This window comes from Arachis ipaensis, chromosome B7 (genome assembly GCF_059453495.1).
Source record: "Arachis ipaensis isolate K30076 ecotype BB chromosome B7, ASM5945349v1, whole genome shotgun sequence".
NCBI classification, from domain to species: domain Eukaryota; kingdom Viridiplantae; phylum Streptophyta; class Magnoliopsida; order Fabales; family Fabaceae; genus Arachis; species Arachis ipaensis.
In genome coordinates this window covers 14,115,355-14,130,685 of record NC_142442.1, presented here as the reverse complement: position 1 = coordinate 14,130,685, position 15,331 = coordinate 14,115,355, and the positions used below count along the sequence as shown (strand labels likewise).

The 15,331-nt window shown below is 35.8% G+C and overlaps 2 protein-coding genes across 3 annotated transcripts; one reads left to right on the top strand and one right to left on the bottom strand.

Annotated features, from left to right (window-relative positions):
* Positions 1-853: 853 nt before the first annotated feature.
* On the bottom strand, positions 854-2,598 carry LOC107609599 (uncharacterized). 2 transcript variants are annotated; one of them, XM_016311599.2, is made up of 2 exons: positions 1,225-2,598; positions 854-1,122 (listed from the first exon to the last, which is right to left on the bottom strand). In XM_016311599.2, the coding sequence occupies exon 1, from the start codon at positions 2,445-2,447 to the stop codon at positions 1,344-1,346; it is 1,104 nt and encodes a 367-aa protein (XP_016167085.1). In that variant the 5' UTR covers positions 2,448-2,598; the 3' UTR covers positions 854-1,122; positions 1,225-1,343. The 2 variants fall into 2 exon arrangements, with proteins under 2 accessions (XP_016167085.1, XP_016167086.1); XM_016311600.2 differs by having other exon boundaries at positions 854-1,139; positions 1,225-2,592.
* A 5,665-nt stretch (positions 2,599-8,263) lies between these two features.
* On the top strand, positions 8,264-14,585 carry LOC107609454 (AAR2 protein family). The gene is made up of 13 exons (XM_088493796.1): positions 8,264-8,517; positions 8,978-9,060; positions 9,542-9,599; positions 9,863-9,922; positions 11,296-11,425; positions 11,509-11,738; positions 11,865-11,957; positions 12,039-12,110; positions 12,786-12,818; positions 13,477-13,602; positions 13,805-13,861; positions 14,039-14,134; positions 14,355-14,585. The coding sequence occupies exons 1-13, from the start codon at positions 8,422-8,424 to the stop codon at positions 14,391-14,393; spliced, it is 1,173 nt and encodes a 390-aa protein (XP_088349922.1). The 5' UTR covers positions 8,264-8,421; the 3' UTR covers positions 14,394-14,585.
* Positions 14,586-15,331: the final 746 nt, after the last annotated feature.

Below are 15,331 nucleotides of genomic sequence, written 5' to 3'. Positions count from 1 at the left end.
AAACAGGAATTCAGATTTACCCATATATCCTGATCCGGGAAAAGGATTCAACCATCAATCCCGTTCACAACCAAAACGAGGAGAAAAAAAAAAAAACCATCCATCTAATTCAAATTTCAACAGATGAAATATTTTAAAACAACTGTGAAAGGGAAATTTCACAATTTGTATTTTGTAGGGATGGCAAAGCAACATCAATTTCCCACAACCAGTCCTTCTTACCAACATCAACAGCAAAAATTCTAGGAAAAGAATCAAGGAACTTCTAAACAAGTATAATAATTTGCAACATTCAGGGAAATTTTCCCCCCATTACTCATGACTTATCACTCATCACAGCAGTGCATCACAAATAAGCAAGCAAACTCTATTCTCATTCGTATTCACTCAACAGAATAACATTAGCCACATAACCAAGACACACTTCTGATGAAAGAAATTATCAAATCTACTCTGTGAATAACCTGAGAATTATTTATGAACGTATTAACCCAATTGAAACGTGTATTACTATTTACTCACGAATAAGCTTCCCTGAAATGATTCATGTCAAAATGAGGAAGTCAAGATGTGGATGCAAATATGCAATGCTCATTAGTTAGAGACCCAAAAATAACGTACAAGATGATAGACCAGCAAACCAACATGTCACTAGTTAGTGCTTTAATGTAAACCAAAAGATCATAAATTTTCCACATTCACATATTATGATTACTCACCAGTTCACACTTAACTGGGAATTTTAAGTGTAAACTCTGATTTCTGCATTCTGATCTTTGTTTCATACGCTTATTCCTTTCAAAAATGTATTGAGCAGGCTTCACCATACAGGCTAGAGCCTCATCTACTCAACTCTAATGAAATAGAATTATATTAACCGAGTCATCTATGAAAAATAGAAGAACCAATGCACTTAGCATACAAAGCAGCCTCATGAAGTATTGAACTGCATAAAAAAATGCTACTTTCTACGTCTTTTCAGCAACCTTAGGTCTAATAATAGTATTTCTAAAAACTTACAAATATGTTAAGTGAGCTCATCATGAGACTTTCTCACTCAGCACTTGGTTGGGCAGCTGTCAACATCTTCCCGCATTTCCCCTCCCCAAAGTAGGAGTTTCCCTTCACAATCAAGAAAGCTTAAACACATGGTATGATAAACAATCATCAGAATCAAGAATTAGAGGATTTCCTCGAATAAAATTGCCTCCAGTTAAATGGTACCTATAATTTCAACAACACAAAAAGGACCTGGCGATACAATGAAATATTCATTTTCATCTTTTTCACGTTGACAACATCCATGAAGTATATTGAACAGAGTACTCTGCTTCAATCCTTTTTTACATAAATTCCGAAGGCGAATTAGCATCCGGTTTTACATTCCCCAACTCCCCAGTGTGTTGCAAATTCTGCAACACCTGAGAGGGCAACGCTGCCAAGCCGCTGCCAGTGGCGCTGCCGCTGCCACCACCCAATCCATCACTCCCAGAGCCAAAGAACTGGCATAGTATCCTGGCCATGATCCCAAGGATCTGCATCTGGTTCTGGCAAGCATCAACATGCATCTGCATCATCTGCTTCTCATGCTCAACCTGCATTGCCACCATCCTCTCCCTCCACTCCATCTCCTCCTCCTCCATTCTCTCCTCCGCCCTCTTCCGCCGCCTCCGCTCCTCCTCCAGCTCCCTCTCCAGCCTCGCCCTCCTTGCCACCTCCCTCCTCGCCCACCGCAACCGCCTCTCCTCCAATTCAGATTCCACCTCCACCTCAACTCCTCTATCATCCCCCTCCCTCCTCCGCTTCTCCCGCTCTCTCTCCGCCACCGCCTCCTCCTTCTCCCTCCGAAACTCTCTCTCCCTCCTCCTCTCCTCCCTCTTCGCCACCGCCTCCCTCAGCTCCAAAACCCTAACGCCAATACCCCCAATCCGCCTCACCTCTTCCCCGGAATCATCATCAAAATCATTACCACCGCACTCACACTCCTCCTCATCCTCATCACAATCATCATCTTCATCAATAATATCATCATCAGAACCCGAAAATCCAAGGCTACGCAACGAAACCGCAGAATTAGAACCGTTTCTCGCAATCGAAGAGGACGACGGAATATCGCCGAAGACTTCCTTGTAATAAAGAAAATTCTCCCAGTGATTGAGACCATCGGACCAGTTGAAAGAGTGAGGCGAGAGACCTTGGATCTTCTGCTTGACGCCGAGGTACTGGTGGCGCATGTTCTGGACCTTGATGGATACGTCGCGCCATGACCACGTGAAAGGGAAGGCGGAGGGATCGCGATGGTGGTGGAGGGAGTTGACGTGGTCGGCGACGGGTTTGAACTTCTTCTCGCGGGTCTTGAGCTTAGCGAGGGTGCCGGAGCGGAGTAGTTCAGAGTACTTGGATAGGAGGGTTTGTTCCTCCTGCTCCGACCACTTCTTGCGCTTCATTTGGATCGGAGGCGGATGTTTTTACGGCGGCGGGGATTTAGGTGGAGGGAGGTTCCACGGTGGAGAGAAGTCAGAGATCACGGAGTGTCTTCTGCTTTGGAGAAACAAAAGGCGAGGTATTTTCTTCTGCTTTTCATTTTTTTTTTATTCTATCGTAAATTTACATAATTGGAAATTTAAACAACCAACATTTATTTAAATTATGTAATAAATTAAATACTAGATTAATTTAAATTAATTTAAATTTGTAATTATTTTTAAATTTAATTTTTATTTTAATTTTAATTTTTATATTATAAATTACAACTTACCATTAGAGTTGGTAAAATGGAGTGAACTATTCTATCTTATTCTATCGTAAATTTGTAATTTTTTTTTCTGTGGTATTCCCAATTTCTCATAGCTGAAAGGTAAGGGACTAATTTCAGCCATAAGTTACTACTTCCATAATACAAAATTTAAATTATTAATATTTATTTAAATTAAATAATGAATTAATATTAGATTAATTTAAATTAATTTAAAATTTGTAATTATTTTTAAATTTAAATTTGATTTTAATTTTAATTTTTATGTTGTAAATTACAACTTACAACTAAAATTGGTAAAAATAGATTGATTTATCTTATTTTATCAGTAATACTAAAGAAGTAAAAAAATAGTAAAAATTTATTTTATTTAATATTTATTAATTATTATAAATAATTAATAAATATTAAATAAGATAAATTTTGACTATTTTTTATTTATTTATTTTTATTATTAAATATTTTCGATTATCGTCCTATTTATAACTAAACATGATCCTTCAAATTTTCACTTTACTTTCCTTAACTTTCAAATTTTCAATTGATCTAAAAGTGTTAGTCTAAAAAAAATCATATTAGAAGAATTACTTAAATCAATCTTTAAAATTTTAAAAGTGCACATTTTAAAATCTTAAAAAATTTAATACACAGATTAATTTTTCTTTTTTTTTATTAGACATAACAGTTTTCAGTTTATTTTCTGACATTATTCACTAACAAAAAATATTAAATATTAAATTGATATATTAGCTCACACATGTGACCATTAAGTGTCTACATGTGCGAATAGGACAAAGGAATCCTTGGTCTTGTAATAGAAAAAAAAAAAAAAAAAGCCATCGCAACTCATAACGACGATCGACTCGTAACTGGCTTTTCCACCTGAACCTTCTCAAACAACTACCACCACACGTCCACACCAGCAAAGAAAAACCCTGCAATACAATTCTTAGTTTCTAACCCAACCATGCACAAAATGACAAACAAAATCATCACTCACCTGATTCAACCAATACATTAGAATACTACGACCTAAAAACCTATGATGCAAAAAATAAAAAACAAAATCAGACATAATAAATCAATAAACAAGAACTGAGTTGCAAGCTTAACAGCATCGATGACGATGGCATTCTGGGACATGGCTTCCTGCTCCTAAGCGTCTCCAATATTCGAAGAATCGTCGTTGAATATGATGTCGAATGCGGTACAACCGTAGTTGGTCATAAGCTTCTTAACGCGGCTCTTACACTCAGGTCTAGTGATATCCTCCTGGATGGCAATGGCGCCACGGAGGAGGGCGATGGACACAAGGTCAACATTGATGACGAGGTGGTTGATGGGGACGTACTTGACGGCGACCTGCATCCATCCTCCGGGGCGGCACAGAAGTCGAGGACGACAGAGGCAGATTCAAGAAATTTGTACTTGGCTTCCCTTGGCTTTCACTTTTTCTATTGTTTCTGCTTCACTGAGCTTCCAAGGGTTTTAGGATCGCAAAAAAGAAAATGCCCAAGTGGTGCCGCTAGGTGCTAAATGCAGCGTTTCATACCATTATTAATACAACGCTGTTTTTTATTAAAAGGTCAAGAACTGTTTTGTCTTTCTGGCACACGTAGACATTTAACTGTCATGTGTGCAAATTAACATGTTAACTCAACATTAGTGAATCACGTTGAAAAATGGACTGGAGATTGTTATATCTGACAAAAAAAAAATGATATAGAGATTAATTTTTGTATTAATTTTTTTTAGAAGTATATTATCTGCTTTTTTTTTTTAAAGTTAAAAAGGACTTTTATTGCATCATAAAAGTGGTACAAGTGTCCAAATGCAGGACATGAGATAGAAAAAGTGGGAGTTTTCCAAATAAAAACTCATTAAAGGCAAAGTGAATAAAACTGAACCAAACTTAGAAGGGAGAATTGGGGAAAAAACGAAAACCTAAGACAGTGAGTTTAGGCTAGAGAGATGAATTGTTGCGCCAGGTTTACCGACATTTGAAACGTCTCTTCCGGTGTTTGGTTTGTGTGCTCAAAGACCCAAAGGTTTCTTGCCTTCCATATGTTCCAACAGATACTTGCCACAAGACCCATCAACCTCTTTCCATCATGTTGCCGCTCAAGCTTTGTCTTCAATTCCTACCACCATTCAAAGAACTGGTCACCGATAGGATGTGGAAGGTGCAGGTAAATCTGACTTCTAGTCCAAATGTCTTGGGCTTTGTTGTATGTAATTAGGCAGTGGGTGATTGACTCTGATTGCGTGTGACAATAAGGGTAAAGTGAACCTGTACTTGGAAATCTGCGATGGATGAGTTCTAGCACTGGAATTCGACCATGGAGGCATTTTCAGAGGAACATCTTCACGCTGGGAGGGACTTTCAGCTTCCCAAAGTGCTGCCAAATATGCTTTTGCTTCATGTGGTCAAGGCAGTGCTCTAATGGAGGGTGAAAAAATAGGTAAGCAATGTTATAACCTAAGACCGTGTCATACATTTTAGATTTGTTGAGACTCCATTGAAGCACATCTTCTCCATCTACAGGTTGAATTGAGTAGATTCTGCTTTGAATTTCAGGGAGAAAACTGTTGGCAATCAGGTTGTGGTTCCAATTTCTATCAGGCAGCATAAGATCTTTTACCCAGAAGACCGAATTCTGCGGGACAATAGGTTGTAACAGAGGGATACGGAACGGATATGGCAGAGGTAACCAAGGGTCGCTAAATACTTGGATGAAACTACCAGAGCCAACCCTCCAGTCCAGGCCTTTTTCAACAACCGTTCGGCCCTCTAAGATGCTGCGCCAACCCCAAGATGGTGAGCCTCCTAAGTCAGCACTCATCGCATTGCTGTACTTAAAGTATTTACCTTTCAGTGTTCTTGCTAGGATAGAATTAGGCTGAGTAGCAATCCTCCAGTACTGTTTTCCTAATAAGGCTAGGTTCTGAGCCCTCAAATCTTTCAAGCCTAGTCCCCCCTCCTTCTTAGGTCTGGACATTGTATCCCAGCCAATCCAAACCATTCTACGTTCTGTTCCTTTTTTACCCCACCAGTACTGAGTAAGAATTCTGTGAATTTCATTAATGAGTGTGTCTGGTAGTCTGAAATATCTTCAAATTGGTTATGCCGAACTTGATCATTAGTGCTCAGATGGACTCCCACCAAACTCCATAGCTCATTCAAAGCCAAGTCTTTAACTTTCGCAGCAATAAAATATTTGGAGTGACGAATGATGCTTACCTCACAACCCTCCTTCCATACCAAAATAAGTCCTCCCGCTGTACCTAATGGATCCACCAAAAACCAGTTTGAATATCCACATTGTCTCAATACCTTTTTCCACCATCCGAGGTTGATTTTTTTATTCACAGATGAAACCAACCTCGGGGGAGTGGGACTTATGAATCCCTTTTAGATTATGGACTGTCAGGGGTCTCCCCAAACCCCGACAGTTCCATGTTAAGATTCTCATGGTGCTATGGGTGCCATTTGTCGGCTGGCACCCTCCACCTCTGCTTGTTGTATGCGGCTTTCCTCTGTACAGAGCTTCTTCTGTCCTTGGATATTTTCCTTCCCATTAGTTCTTCTCTTGACACCACTAATTGGGCTCATATTCACTACACCTCTACGCGCCATCTGCTTCATTTTTATTTTTTTATCCAGACCCGCTTCCGAAGTATCATGTAGATTTGAGACCGGAATTTCATCTAGCACCATAATTGAATCACCCTCCCTTGAACCCATCTGATTGCTCTTTCCAGCATCAATAATTCCTTTGGTATTGTCATTTTGAGCAGCCCCAGTATTTATTAATGGTTCTCCCTTTTGGTCCTTCATACTGAGGCTGGAGAACCCATGAATCAGCCATGCCGGAGCTGGTTTCCTTCTTGATTTAGCCTCATTCGGGCCTATAAAGTTTGATTTTGCACTGGCCTTGTCCTCGTCCCTGTTTATTCTTCTACCAACTTGATTTGCACGAACCCAATCGCCTATTCGGTCTTGAGTCACTGTCCCCTCCTTAGAATCCCGAATCATGGCACTACAACCTTTAGATTCATGACCAAGGAGCGTAGAATAAGTACAAAACTTTCCAATTATTTTGTATCTCAGCCCGATTTTCACATAACTTTTATCTGGCCCCGCAATTTTCAGGCTGTCCTTAATTCGTTGTTCCCTGTTGATCTCTATCTTTGCTTTGATAATCCTCGACTCCTTACCTCTGACATCGAAGAAGTCTATATCAATTACCTTTCCCACCTTGCTGCAGATCTTCCTACCCGTCTCAATAGTTTTGAATTTTTCCGGTAGCCCCCACAATTGAGTCCATATCGAGAAGGAACTAACCTTGTTTGCTGCAGCAGTATCCTCTTCTGACCATCTTCGAATATGAAGTATATAATCATTGAAAAGTCAAGGAGAACCCTTTTCAATTCTGATTGCTTCCACTTCATTATCGAAGAAAAATTGAAATTGGTTATTTCCCATATCAGCAACTCTGAATCCTTGTGGTCTTTCCCAAATTGCATTAAAAGCATTGTCGAGCGTTCCTATTGAAAATGTCTTCTCTGTAAAGAGTCTTTCTACAAGACTTTTTGAGCAAGCATCAATGTCTTCTAGCACATCCCTCTCCTCCAAACGTACCACATCATCTTCCTCCTGATCGCTATCTGTGTTCGGTTGTTGGTGAGTTTCGCAAGCCTCTGACATTTGGCTTCTAGAGAGAGCGTTATGTCAACTCCAGCCGTCACAAGGAGATCTGTTCTGATCACAAAAAAAATCCTAACAAAGCACAGAAAAAACTCTACGGGTCACTTAGCCAACTTAAATCTACTATAAAATGATAAGAGTATAATAGGTATTGTATGCAATAATAATTAAAAAAAATTAAGAATGATATTATCTGCTTTTAAAATTTTTAGAAATTGGTTTGAATAATTACTCATCATTTTATTTATATGACTAAATAAATCTGTTTTACAAAAATAATAAATACTACATAGATACTAAAATTTAGTTATTAAATTAATTATTTTATATTTATATTTTAGAGTAAATTAATAAAAATATACATAAAAATTTTTGTAATGGATAAAAATACATAATAATGATTTGTAAATATCAAAGTATTAGTTTTTTATTTATATATTAGCTCTCTCTTGAATTTTTCGTTTTACTAGTTTCTTTTCTTATAATTTATTTTATATTATAAAATCCTGCTTTTGATGAAAAAGGTTGTTATAGTAAAATAATTAATTTTTATATATTTAGCATTTATTATTTTTCATGACAAAATCTTAAAAATAAAAATAGATATCCATATATTTTAACGACAACGTGACATAATTAAGAATCAATCTGTGTCACAATTTGTGGATCAGTTGATTAATTTTTAGATATTATATGAACTAAAAGGGCCAATTTTAAGAGGTTTATTTAGAGTTTTACTTATTATGCATGGTATAAAAGATAAAAATTATTTATAAATGTTTAAATTGCTAGCTCTAAAAAGTAAACACCGAAGATGCTTCTCAATTGTTCTTGTTCTCAAGTCTCAACTAAAGTTTGCACTTTTGCCACTCTCCTTCTTCTACCTCCAAAGTCCAAACCACAAACATACTGATTATTTTGTTGAAGCTGGTTAATTGCTGCGTCTCTGTTTTCAGTTATGGATCCTGGAACAGCTTTGGAGCTCGTTAAGCACGGCGTCACTCTTCTCTTCCTTGACGTCCCTCAGTACACTCTACTCGGCATCGATACTCAGGTTAACCTAAACCTAAACCAAAATCAACACTCCCTATTTTTTGGTTTGTTGATGTTGGGCAATTCGTATAATGTGGATATTCCTAGTTCACAAGAAGTAATTTTATGGTGTATTAGGCTATTAGCTAGGCTGAATTACTAGTGCTTCTTTGAGTTGGGAAATGGGGACGAGTAGAGAGATAGATGAAGTGAAATTACCAACTTTTGTGCCTTTTATTCTTTTGTCAAGATTTTTGGATTAAGCGAAGTAGGAAGTGTTGTGCAAATTGATTAGGAGGGTTTTGGAATGCAAAATTTTGCTCCGATTTTGTCACGTATAGTGCAGGAGTGTATTTAATGTTGTATTTTGTTATAGTATCTGAAAATTGAGTGAAACTCAGAAGCTTGTTTGGAAGTAAAATCTGCCTTTATTGGTGCTTTCAAGCATCAAGTCACTCATCGTTTTGTTTTATTATGCTCAGATGTTCTCTGTAGGGCCTTCTTTTAAGGGTATTAAGATGATTCCACCAGGAATTCATTTTGTCTACTATAGTTCTTCAACCAGGTTTGCTCATGCTTCTTGATTATCCTGGCCTAATTCTTCTCCAAACCCACCTCTTTTATTTTGTTGGTATATGTTGTAACAATAGGGTTTCTGACACCACTCAGTTCTCACCAAAATAGTAAAATACCATTATTAATTGAACCCTTTCCCATCATACTTTGCTGTTTCAAATTAGATAAATAAGAATGGCGGGTATGTCTTTGTTTGTTGATGCAATGCTTTTGTAAGAGTTCCCCCTTCTGTGTGTTTAGTATCTTATCTTTCCAATTACAATTGTAAATAATGTCCCTTGTTTAAGACTTCTCTATATTGTTAATTTGTTATGTTTTATGACCAATAAATATTATGCATGAGATATTACTTTTTTGTATAATTTTTAGAATAAATCAATAAACGATGCTTCTTTCCTCTGACATGCTTTTTCAATTGTTCGGTGCATTGTTATCTTCGATTTTTTTTCTTATATTTTGGCCTCTGGCAGAGAGGGAAAGGAGTTCTCACCAATCATTGGATTCTTCATTGACGTTGGCCCTTCAGAGGTCAGAAAATCAATAGTTCAATCTCAATATCTGTTAAATTATTCAGTTACATTTACATTATTTTTTTCCATCAGTTTTGTATCAATCCTTTTTCCTTTCTTGTTTGGTCATCATGACTGTCACTGTATCTTGATGCTATAATTTGTACTTTACGTATCATTTGACAACAGAATCACTTTTGAGATGGAGCATTGTAATGATGAATTATAACCTTTCAAAATGTGGAACATTGATTTTCTATATTGTGTCTCATGGCCATGCAGGTAATTGTTCGAAAATGGGACAAACAAGAGGAAAGGCTAGTCAAAGTGTCTGAGGAAGAGGTATAGGTTTGCTTGACTTTATAAAGACATCAATTCATGTCTGAATTCCGAAATGTGGCAAATAATTATGATTGATATGATTATTTTGAAAGATAGTTGCTTAGTATTTAATTTACACTTTGTTTCTCAACTAAGATCACTTTGAGAAAGTATCCGGAAAACCCATGGATCATTAGATTTACCTTCATAGAACTTGAGCATTCTTATAAAATGTTTTTATCAAATGAAAGTATGCAAACTTTGAGGCAGGTTAACAATGTTTTGAGCTGCCTCATTGATACTTCCAAATCAGTGTCTATTATCTCTCTCTTTTTGTCCCCCCCCCCCCCCCCCTCCCTCCCTTGTACTTGTTAAGTCCTACATTGCCATAATAGTCTTTATAAGTGCTTGGCCATCTTTTTTTTTATTGGGTGGAGCTGGGCTTATTATGTTAAGATTAATTTAAATTATTGATTTGTTCCTGTCTGTTGAAGTTTGTGGTTTTGTTGAAATGAAAAATGATGGATATCATGCTACAATTTTATGCTAAGGATACTGGTATCTGTGTAAATCAGTGCAATTTTACTTTGTATGTCTTGCGCCATTAAAAATTTTGTATGGTGTTAAACAAGAAAGTAAGAAATATCGCTCAAGTGTGTTAATTCTATTTGTTGAAATCCCTGCACTTCCATGTTTGGGATTTTTTTTCAAATAAACATTTTAAATATTTTATTTACTAGTATAGGTAATTTGGACACTATTTAAGTTCTTGTGTTCTATTATTTTTCTCGTTTACAGTATAAACAAATTAATTATGAATATATCTCATTTACACTGTAAACAAGATAAGACACAAATTTTTAAACTATATCACGGGTGCACATGTGATACGTGGAAGTTGACATACACCCAATTATTTAAAACCGTTTTAAAAAGTTTAGTACAAACAATGTGAGAAAGTTATTAATTTAAAATTTAAAATATAGATGAGATATAAATTAATTAAAGTCAATCTAAATAGTAACAAAATATATCGATTTTTTTAATCGGTCAAAATCAAATTATTAATACTATTTTATTATTTTGAAAAATTATATTTTTATACTTACAAATACTCATATCTCGTTTACATGGAGTACGTCAACTTTCACGTATCACGTGTGCTTCCGTGATATTTGTTTAAAAATTTGTGTCTTATCTCGTTTACACTGTAAACGAGATATATTCATAATTAATTCATTTACACTGAGATAAGTAATAGGATACAAATACATAAATTGTCTCCAAATTACCTATATCGGTAAATAAAATATTTAAAATATTTATTAAAAAAAAACCCTCTATGTTTGGTATTTATTTAACTATTTATTTTGTTTTCTCTACTTTTTCTTTAGGAAGAAAGATATATTCAAGCTGTTAAAAATTTGGAGTTTGACAGGCAACTCGGGCCTTACAATCTTAGCCATTATGAAGAGTGGAAGCAATTATCTAATTTTATTACAAAAAGTGTAATAGAACGACTTGGTATGCTATTTTCCTTACTGAGGTGTTCTTTCTATTGATAAATAGTTCTTTTATATGGTATGAATTTGTTCATTTATGAGTAGAGCCAATTGGAGGGGAAATTACTATTGAATGTGAAAATGATGTGGTAAGAAGCTCAAGTGCTCAAAAAACACCAATGGAGAATGCACTAGACAAGCAGCTTAAGGAAAGTAATTCTGCAACATCTGTTGGCGAGTCTCAGAGGAAGGGCTGTTACTATACATCTATTCCCCGTGTTGTAAAATGTAAGGGGATTAGTGGACAGGAACTTACTTCTTTGAATCTTGACAAGGTAGATATACGGAACTTCTGTTCTACGAAAGTAATTGTGAGAAAAGGGTTATCAGTAATTTAATTAACATTTTTATCCTGTCATTTGCTGACTTTTGCATGTTTTTCTCTTGGTTTGTGATCACAGACACAATTGTTAGAAACTTTACTGGCGAAAGAATATGGATGTTCTGAAGACTTGCTTCTTGGAGAACTGCAATTTGCATTCATTGCCTTTCTGGTATTTTTATGACTAAAGACAATTTCTTTGGAAGTCTAGTGATATTGTCGAAATCAAAATGACATTCTGTAATGCATGCAGATGGGTCAATCACTAGAAGCATTTTTCCAGTGGAAGTCTTTAGTTAGCCTTTTTCTTGGCTGCTCCGAAGCAGTAAGTATGATGTTCCAGTTCCACCTACTCTTAATAGCGCATGCATACACTCTTGTACTTTCTGCACAGGTCTGAGTTTCCGGTTCCTTTTTGTATTCCTGTGCTATTTTTCATGACACAATGAAATTGAACTGCTGATGCTGAAAACTGGATTCTATTTATTTAAATATAAATGTTCAAAAAACTACGAGATGTCTCTGAGACTTGCCATTATAGTTTACTTCAACAAACTAGTGATAACTGGTCTTCTGCTTTAATAATTACACCAATCCCATTCTTCTGTCCGGTTTAACAATATGAACATTAAGTCAAATTGTTCTGTGAAATGTTATATGCCTTCTGTGCCTTGTTTTTCATGTGAGCCGTGTTAGATGCCCCTTCAGTCTTTCAATTTGGGTTGAACCATTTCTTAAGGTCTTCCTTCTACCTCTGAGCCTGTGGGATTAACATCTGTTGCTGCCATGTTCCTCTCATATTTAGTGGTGTGTTTTGAGCTACACAGTAGATTTGTAAATGATGAGAGTAACCATTTTCTTTTGTACAAATATTACTACGCTAGTTTTTCCGCTATGAAGATTTTTTTCTGCTTTCTTGGGGAACCCCCCCCCCCCCTCCCTCCCTTTTCTCTCCTCTTTTCTTTTTTTGTGGCCATTGACCTTGTGTAACTTTTTGCAGCCTTTCAAGACACGAACTCAACTATTCACAAAGGTAAACTTTATAAATGCATTTATCTTTTTTTTTTTATTAATTCCGTTTTGGTTAAAACAAAGTCCCGGAATTCTGTTAAGTTCACTCTAGATAAAAAAATGTGAGATGCAATCTTAAATCCGATGTCATATTATTCGTCGAACTCTTGTCTAGGTTGAAATCAGGACTTTTGGCTTCACATAATTTTGGGTGTTGGAAGATGAGTGCTAGGGAAAATAAAATAAGATCTGTTGAATTGACATTGTTTATATGCAGTTTTGTACTGGATCTGAGAGAGAATTGTGCAGCAAATTGAACTGGTTGTGATGCTTGCATGTATGCAGACAGCTGTCATCGGAATAGATCTGCAAATCACATACTTAAAATAGGGGGGGGGGGGGAATAATGATTGGTAAAATTATTCAAGAGTGAAGTACTCCAAATAATCCCAAGTATATTATTGTCCTAATGTTCAATACATGAGCAACTTGGAACACCTAAATTGATATTGTTTTGGTAGATGGCATAATGTAGGTGGTACAAGTTATTGCTCAACTTTTATACAAAAATTAACTGTTTTTGTGTGCCTGTGTTTTTCAAGTTTTGATTTAATGATGGTGTTTAATCCTTATGCCTAACCTCATTTGTTTTTTTTTTCTTTTTCTCACTGTACTTTTAGTTCATAAGAGTCATCTATTATCAACTGAAGTACGGACTACAGAAAGATCGCATTGATGAATCAGGACCATCATTGTTGGATGATTCTTGGCTTTCTGCTGATAGCTTTTTGCACCGTCTCTGCAAGGTATTTTGCTGATGCCACGAACTCCGAAATCTCGTTAAAATTTTGATCCATTACCTATCTATTTTTATCATGTTATACACAAACCAATCTTTCAGTTTATGCTATTTGGTCATTGTCACTCTTATCACGATACAATTTTTATATTGTATGCTTTCCTGAATTCAGTGTAACAAATGGTTTTTGTCTATATTTGGAACTGCAGGATTTCTTTTCATTGTTGGAAGATGGGTCAGTCGTAGACGGGGATCTTTTATCTTGGGTATGAACATTGAAACTAGGCCTTCAACGTTTTAGTTAAGCTTAACCGTTGTCTTTGATTCCAAGTCAACCACATGTTTTGTCGGTCTTAAACTTCGTTCCAGCCTTACAGCATTTGCTGCTAACTGCAATACTTTTGGTGAGACATACTGAATTATAATCTCTCTCTCTTGTGTAGGCAAGAAAATTTAAGGAGCTGTTAGAGAACAATCTAGGGTGGGAGTTTCAGCATGGTAGTGCTATTGACGGAATGTATTTTGAAGAGGACGATGAGGTTAGTTTATGTATCCTGGTTTTTTGTACTCTGCATAATATGTGTAGAAAATTTCTTGAATGGACACAAGTCTAAAATCTCGTAAAAAAGTTGGTAGGATCCACATATAAGGAAATTTGTGGGGCCCTTTTTACGTCCGCAATCGCGCCGACAAGATTTGTGATCATGCAAGAATGTCTTTGTCTACTGTTTTTAATCTTGAATGGTTGTTATTTTGCAGTTTGCTCCTCAAGTTGAGATCATGGATGATGAGGCTTGAGCTGTTTATTAAAGTGGATCATTAACTCTCAGTTTAGAATACAATGCATTTGGAAATTAAAGCATGAAGTATCATGCTTTTTGTGCCCTATGGCCAAGTTATTGTCATGGTTGATCCCATTCTCACATTGTACAGTTGAACATATGTAAATGCACTTCACCAAACAATAGAAACTCAGCTTAGAGCCTACAAGATTTCACGTGCACTTCCAGCTTCCATTGTGCCTAAAGTCAACGGCACCTAAGGTACAAAGAGAAGAACACAAGAAAATTAAGGTGCGTTTTTATTTTTTGTGTTTTCTGGATTTTGTAATGGAAAAAGTGAAAACAATGAAATTCTGTTTTCACCTCTTGTTTTCATTTTTTTCTTCACAAAATTCAGAAAATAGAAAACATTGAAAATGAAAACAGAAAATGAAAACGCAAACCAAACGTACTGATAATTTTCCAGATAATTTTCTAACCGCCATAACACATTTTGTGGAGTTGAAAACCGCTGCAAATCCATAGTGATATTTTCGTTCAGCATTTCTAAATTCCTAAGATATTATATACATATTTATTATTCTATTTATTTTAAATTTCTTCATTATAATTGTAGTCTTGTAGATAATTTTAAATTGTTAATTATCTTTTGTATTTCTTTGTATATTATTTATCCTCAAATAGTAATTCACCAATTAAACCAATAGCTTGTGAGTTGTGACCTAATAATTCAACCGATTCAATTATCAATTTAATTCTGATAACAATGGCACCATAATGTTGATAATCATCACACTTGGTAAATTAATCTAATTCAATTTGTACTTAAATTTTGATTGCTTTAAATGTAGAAACTTGCAACTAAAAATCTTCTAAGTTCATCATCCTTCCTTCGGGATTTGACATTTTCACACTTTTAAGAAAATTACAGACATGGCTTCAACCAAAATGCAT

What these genes read in the sequence shown, in the direction of transcription:
- LOC107609599 (XM_016311599.2), bottom strand. Translation starts at nt 2,447, where the DNA reads ATGAAGCGCAAGAAGTGGTCGGAGCAGGAGGAACAAACCCTCCTATCC.
- LOC107609454 (XM_088493796.1), top strand. Translation starts at nt 8,422, where the DNA reads ATGGATCCTGGAACAGCTTTGGAGCTCGTTAAGCACGGCGTCACTCTT. An exon ending in AAGTGTAATAGAACGACTTG is followed by an intron (nt 11,426 to 11,508) that starts GTATGCTATTTT and finishes ATTTATGAGTAG; the next exon opens with AGCCAATTGGAGGGGAAATT. An exon ending in TTTTGCACCGTCTCTGCAAG is followed by an intron (nt 13,603 to 13,804) that starts GTATTTTGCTGA and finishes TTGGAACTGCAG; the next exon opens with GATTTCTTTTCATTGTTGGA.